General features: G+C 42.9%; 1 protein-coding gene across 1 annotated transcript in view; it reads left to right on the top strand.

Moving 5' to 3' along the window:
* chrna8 (cholinergic receptor, nicotinic, alpha 8) overlaps nucleotides 1-7,500 on the top strand; it is a gene marked incomplete at both ends in the record, with an annotated part of 44,605 nt that overhangs the window by 17,832 nt on the left and 19,273 nt on the right. The window contains 2 exons of the mRNA XM_080415523.1: nucleotides 2,481-2,525; nucleotides 4,991-5,100. Coding sequence (XP_080271649.1) covers nucleotides 2,481-2,525; nucleotides 4,991-5,100 — 155 coding nt within the window. The remainder of the gene's footprint in view (nucleotides 1-2,480; nucleotides 2,526-4,990; nucleotides 5,101-7,500) is intronic.

Raw genomic sequence — 7,500 nt, 5'->3', positions numbered from 1 at the left:
AGCAGCACATGGCTGAATGCATGATTTAATTTTATCTCATGGGTATCTCTTTATCTCAATTGTTTTCCTGATTGTCATTTGGCTAATTAGATCCTCTTCTGCTAATGTCACTGTGGTGCCTGAGCCTGACAGCTTTGAGTGACTCTCCAACCCCCTCATGCATAGTAATTTAACATCATCTTACTAAAGTGGGCGATGGGATGAGGAAAGGACAATTTCATCATGTCAACAGATGAAATTTGTCTCATGGGGATTGCGTGTGTTATGTGTTTGTGTGTGAGGATCTAATTAGGTGTACAAAGAAGCGAGATTACAACGTAATGCATGTATTTTTTTAACTCCATAGAAGGCCTCATGAACTTGCATACTCACTGACCTTGAATTGGTGAAGTGAACTGATATGACCTGCTTACAAATGTACAAATATTTTCTCCAATACAGCAAGACTAAGAGTCTTAAAGGGCCACCCGTTGTAGAATTTGAGGATCTAGGTAGCATTGTATTATAATGTAACTGAAGGAGATGCTAGAGGGTCAGCCCCGCTGCATGAGTTTACACTTGAACAAGTACAATCACTGGTGTGTTCTATCGTGTTACGCTATATACGTAGTGTGACCTGCAGAACATTTTCGTAGCCAAGCATAGTCATCCAGAAACCGTCCAAGGAAGCGTATCTGATACGCAGGAGGAGGGGCTGGGGGCAGAAAGAATGTAGACTTCAGTTCAAATAGCCTTTTTCATGTGATAATGTGGCATCTGAGGTGCAGGCTTATGTGTGGCTATTGTCTTGGCCATTGGAGTTTCGAAGTAATTCACACATGAACTACTTAACAATAGAGCGGTTATTTCATTCGGCGACCACGCATGCGCGCGCATGTGCCGTGCGTGTGGGAGGGGATAATTATAGTATGCCCTCCGAAAAAAACCTAGAACACACCACTGAGTACAATTACATGCATGATTGCACTCTGATGCACACAAGCATACAGACAACACACATACTGTAGATGCACAGGTTGGTGGAGGGAGCAGGGATTTGTAATCTGTGATCATGCACTAACTGTGCCTTTGATCATCTGGATGGATCATAGGATATAAGACATTATGCGAGAAACATCTGCCATGTGTTCACATTCACAGGTTTCACAGGATCACATGTTCTTTTCTTTTTCGTTTCTCCTTTCTCCCTTTTTCTCAGCCCTGATAGTAGCTTAACTTGCTGGGAAACTTTTTTTGCGGGGGTGGAGGGGTGTCAAGCCTTAATTCGATAGTGACATTGGAGAGAGACAGGAAATGGCAGGAGAACCTGGGCCGGCTGCGGCAAGGACTCGTATCATGTGCTCTACCAGGTGAGCCACCAGGCTTAATGCTTCAGTGATGTTGAAACGAGAGCTGTCACCAACCTCTTGAAATTCTTTAGAATTCGGCATGTCGATCCATTAACGTTAGGTGCTTTGCTAAAAAGACAATTTTCAAGTGAAGTGGAGAGGAGAAGAGAGCAGCGGAGCATTGTGAGTGGGAGGTGGTGGGGCTGTTTTGCGGTGGTGTGTGCGTGTGTGCGTGTGCGTGCGGCACCATCTATCACTGTAGACAAAACCCAATCAATCAATTGCTGAAGTAAAAATTAACCAATTCTGCATCGGACATTTGTGTTTATTCAATTCAGCCTGCACCAATGTTGTTGTAACACTGATACATGTTACTGTGAGGTTTGCAAAACAGACCGTAGGGGTCTGGTCCCACAAACTATCATGCTGGAGCTCTTTCGTTTGTATTTATTTGACTGAGTGATTAGTTGTTTGATGTACTTTTGGCCGTATTATATTTATATATAAATAACAAATATGTGGGCTGTTGAAATCCCCAGGCTTTTGTTTCCAGTCTCCGTGTATGCTATTGCTACGTCTGGTTTAAGACTGCATGGTCTTTAGGCTATACAATCGTAATTTCAGCTTTATTGTCCTAGGGTTGACCACATGCCACACTACTTGTCAATGTGTTTACTGTCCAAAGATTTGATTCCATACAGCCTATCACTCTGATTGCACCGTAATGATGTAATGAGAGTCCTTTATCATATACAGTACATCATTGTCCCATGCCTTTTCATACACGCACACAACCCCAACATATACCCCAGAGAGACGGAGGGAGGAAGGGCATGACTCCTGGTAGAGATTTGCGCTCTACTAAGCACACTTTTCTAGTTGTGCAGATGTTTTAAATGCCTAAATATGCATGATGGTTCCACTCAGCCCATGTAAGAGCTATGTTTGGTTGCATAAAGTGAGTTTTTACACAGATTTACAGTGCCTGGTATTGTTCTATTCCGACTGTGTAAGACACCTTCACTGAATCAGAGCTGACAGTATTGCTGTATAAAATATGAAGTGGGTCTAGCTGTATTCTCCTCTGTCTGCCAGCAACACTGTGTTGTTCACTCTTTTCACATCTTTCTTTCCCTCTGTCTCTGCTGTCAGGATGAGAAGAACCAAGTGTTGATGACCAATGCCTGGCTGCAGTTGGTGAGTGTACCACCAGTATAATATATTATTACAAAGACAGTGAGGACTCAGGGGAGAAGGGGAGAAGGACAATTAGGGAGAATAGGAGAGAGAGAGAGAGAGAGAGAGAGAGAGAGAGAGAGAGAGAGAGAGAGAGAGAGAGAGAGAGAGAGAGAGAGAGAGAGAGAGAGAGAGAGAGAGAAATGGGAGTGCAGACAGTAGACTAATTAAGCAATATTACACAAGAGGGTGTGCGTCATAGTGATTATTAGCACGACAGTGAGTGTAATATTGAGATTATACAATAGTTACCATCGAAATAAAACAAAATTATTCATATTGTTGGGCATTTTGCTCTCAAAATAACAACCTTTCTGCGAGTGTTACCTCTGTTATCCTGGAAATACATGGGGTACAAGTCCCTGTTTACTCAGCCAGTCTAGACCCAACATTGAGATGGCTGAACACACCGAGAAACAAAATGTAGCTGTTAGCTCAATCTCACTGTAATTAAGATATTCAATAGAAATTTAAAAACATTTAATACCAGATTTCCCATTCAAACTGCTAGCCTGGCCACTCAGCCGACACGTCTCATCAGCACAGCTGACTTTTATATTTTGATTGGTGTCATTTGAGAATGGCTAGGTGTGCTGTCATGCTCGTTTTAGCACGGGTAGAGAGCCTATTCCAGCCAATCAGATTTATTTATACTTAGTTGCGCATCGCTCACTGAAAATAACCAGCTTGTACTGTAGATCTACTACTTTTGGTGAGCAACACTGGCATGCAACTAAGTATAAATCAGGCAAGAGCTGTAGATGAAGAGAGAGACAGAAGGAATAGAGGCATATTTGCATGCCAGTCAACTAGAATGATGTCACAACGGTCAGAGGCTGAATCATTGCCTGGAGCCGAACCAACCTGTACATCAGTTAATGACGTTTCAGTTCTGTCTTCAGATTAACTAAAAGCATGAATGTCACTAACAGTACAGATACATGTACTGTAGATTTATGGGTTTGTCCATGCTGGTACATAGTAACACCTAATTGAATCATACACACAATTAATGTTATTACCTTCAGCTGCCAATTACCCTGTAACAATCGGCCTTTACCTTGAAAGGCTAATTCTTAACTAAAGGAAAATCAACGGGATCGACAGGTTTTTAACTGAAATTAATTTAATAATTAAGCCACAAAATAAGCAATTGACAAATTAAACTAGTAAATAAATAATACACTTCAGGCTTTTAAATAAACTTCTGTCCCTAACTCTTTCCCTAGTAAACAAAATAAATAAACAAACAGATAAACAAAACAATACTTCTTTCACAAGCTCCTTCTGATCACAATCTCATTCAAATACAAACAATAAACAAACTACTCGGACGTAAGGGTGAACGCCACCGCAGACCGACGCTCCAAACAATAACAACAGTTCACGTGCTACTGTCCAAACGGCCTATTCTTCCCACGCTCTCGAGTAAGTCTATTAGTATTAGTCCTTATATCCAAATGAAACGATAACGATCTTCCGCACGTCGCGGTCCGAAGGTAACTTAAAGTTCGGGGTACCCCACAATTTGTAATCCTCAGGAACAGAAATATGGATTTATCTCACCGCGGCTCCGTCAGAATCCTCTCAGTGATCGGCGGTCCATTCATAAATCCAGCGCGATTGTAACCCCACGGCAGCAACGACTGTTCCTCTTCCGTTGGGCTCGCTGTTTCTTGCGTCTTGGCTGCAGCCTACTGTTTAGTTAAAACTTTACAACTTAAACTAGTAACACTGGCGCTCAGGAGATCTCCTCTCGATTCCACCCGTTCCCACCGGTACACAGGTTTGTTTGTTCCCCCCTCCCCCCAGTACCACACCTTCTATTTGTAAAGTCGGGTGGCGCAAATCATTCAATCACCCACTGATCAGACCAATTACCCTCACGTGAATTGGAAATGTCCATATAGCTCATCGAGTCCAACATGTTACATATCACTCGTATATAATGACATGCATAAGTAGGTCAGATGTTACATATCACACGTATATAATAACACCCATAGATCAAGCAGATAAATATAATGTGCATTTGTCACAACCCATCCTTGAAAAAGGTCCATTGTGGTCTCGTCTTCTATTTTATGTGATAAGCTGTTTAAAATCTTAAAAGCCTATAGGAGCACCAACTATCTCTCTGTATTAGAACAGAGAAATCCTACAAACAATATCATTAAATGAAAAATAAAGCTTGATGCAAGGTGTTTGAGGTTGTTGGTGCTCCTGAGGGGATTACATTTGAACACAGCTTGCATTTTAGTAACATGCCCACTAGGGGCAAACAATTAGTGGCCGTTGACTCAGCTTAACACAGGAGTTATGTGTATGCAGAACGGAAGTCCTGTAATTCAATAATCATAGTTGTTCCTTTGTTAGTTATAATGTATGTTTTACATGTTTTACACATTTTTTCTCCCCTTCTTCAGTACTGGACTGATGTTTACCTGAGCTGGAATCCAGACAACTACCCTGGTGTCCAGAACCTACGATTCCCCTCAGACCAGATCTGGACACCCGACATCCTTCTTTACAACAGGTAAGAATGCCACACTCCAAGTGGTTCGTTACATGTGATATGGCTCTAGACCAGTGGTTTTCAACCCTTTTCATGCCAAGGACCCCTACATTGATATACATTTGGCCTGAAGGATTAACAAGATGCATCTGTGAATATTATAGCCAAAGACTTAATGCAGTTTTCTGTGGTCGACAATGATGGCTTTAGGAGTCTGCGCCGAAGTATAAAATTCCATCACGGCTGTAGAGACTCTCTGTACTGTCCACTCGAGTGGTGGAGAGACAACTCAGATTTGTTGCACATATGCTGTATAAATTCTGGGTGCTGATGTGCCAAATGGCTTCTCCTGTCAGCAATGTTTTAAGGGGAGTTTTTTTAATATTGTGATAAATGTCGTATCAATCATGGACTTGTTATAATTATTGTAGCGTGATTTTCTGATGTCGTTACATCCTTATTCTCTACAACTAATCAGAACCCCATGCTCCCAGCATGCCGTGCTTCGAAAAAAGAAATCAAATTTGATTTAATTTGCCAGTCTAATCGTTTTACATGTACTGTATTTAATCCACTGCTGCAAAACATAGACCTGATTGTTAGTGTGATGGACAAACTAATTCCATAAACACACAGGGAGGAGAGGTTAGGATTCTAGATATAATCTGCATAGGTTATGTAGGTTCCCCACTGCTTGAAAACAGATCAATGAATTCTTATGGATTTCCTTTACACACATATTTTGGGGGGGAAAGTGAAAAACAGGCTTCCTCACGGTCTTCATGTGCCAATGGTCACCCACTGAGGGAGACAAATGAGGATTAGACAGACAGACAGACTGGCAGACTGACTGACTGACTGAGGCAATAAACAAAATCTGTAGTCAGTAGCAGTCAAGTCTGCAGTGTGTGGATGTGTGGTTGAATGTGCTGTGTGAGAGTGTTAACAGTGTTGCCCTTTTTTTACCAGCCAAATGCTGGTAATGTAATACACATTACATGTGTGTTTGCAGATATCTGTGTGTGCACCACCCATCTGATTGCTACACCTAATTCCTGTAGTGCTTCTTTCGGTTTCCATGACTTTATCATGGATGCACTGCACTGTTCCTGTGTATCCTATATCATAGTTCCCTTTGCATAATTTATACTCAATCGTGCAAGGGTGTCCCTCTGCCAAAAGAACAGAAAGTAGTCTGGACGGACGAGTGACAGATCTACAAGCTTTCAACAGATATGTGACATAAGCTTGTGCAGTAGATGTGCTCTTGGTATGTGACATCATCGTCAGGGCCGGATTAGCACTATGTGGTGCCCCAGGGCGACCTCAAGTTGAAGTGCCCCTCGCGCGCAAAGCGCGCGGGCGCCGAAATCGTGTTCTCATCTGCTCTCCTATCGTTCTTCACGGCTCTGCTTAAGTCTTTCTCAAGTCAACTGGAAATCTAGGCCAGTTTTCTTCGTGCCTCGTACGCTTGTAGATCGGCTATTTTCTTCCTGTGACACTGTCGTATGATGAAGTATATCTCAGGCTAAACAACTACTTGATAGATGATATAGATGATAGATGCTTCATTTGTAGTTGCGGAAATTCTTTTTGCACCACTACTTGAATTGGAAGGGACTGAATGTTCTGCAGACAAAGAGAAAGTGGTATTTGAAGAACAGATAAAGTGGTGGTGAATTCATATAGACACGTCTGGAGCTATTAACGGGAGAAGAGAATAGAAAGAGAGAAAGAGAATAAAAGGAGAGTTTTACAGTTGATCTTCACTGACATGAATCTACCAGCCTGATCTCCAGAGAATACCGTAACATTGCACGGAACGAGTGCACTTCATTCCGTGGATAGTCGCCTCGGAACTCCCAAATTGCGTGCATATGTACGGCGAGTCCCACGGTGGGCGTAACCAGTCGCAACACGGAAAAACCCGGAAGCAGAGCAGTCCGCACAATAAAATTTACGATTCTGTTCCTATCGGTACATAACTCAAACGGCGCTGAGTAGGCACAGGCGAATGTCCCACCGTTCAGGACGGCAACTCGGTCGCCTTAGCTCCCTCGGTGGTCCTTCACGGGGGGACAATTCGCCTGTGACTGCGCGCCTCCGAAATGGTTTTGTCACAAAGGCAGCGCCGTACCATATGCACGCAATTCGGGAGTTCCGAGGCGGCTATCCACGGAATGAAGTGCACTCGTTCCGTGCAATGTTACGGTAATCTCTGGAGATCGGGTTGAATCTACATAAAGCAAAAATATTAAATGGATCTTCACGCGCGCGCACGCGCACGCACACGCACACACACACACACACACACACACACACACACACACACACACACACACACACACACACAGACACAGACGCATACACACGCACACGCACACACACGCACACGAGCAAGGGGACAGAGCAAAGGCTTGG

The sequence above is a fragment of the Gymnoscopelus braueri genome, assembly GCF_963280865.1.
Source record: "Gymnoscopelus braueri genome assembly, chromosome: 20".
Classification (NCBI taxonomy): domain Eukaryota; kingdom Metazoa; phylum Chordata; class Actinopteri; order Myctophiformes; family Myctophidae; genus Gymnoscopelus; species Gymnoscopelus braueri.
The sequence above is the reverse complement of the archived record's forward strand: the minus strand, read 5'-3'. Positions and strand labels throughout refer to the sequence as shown.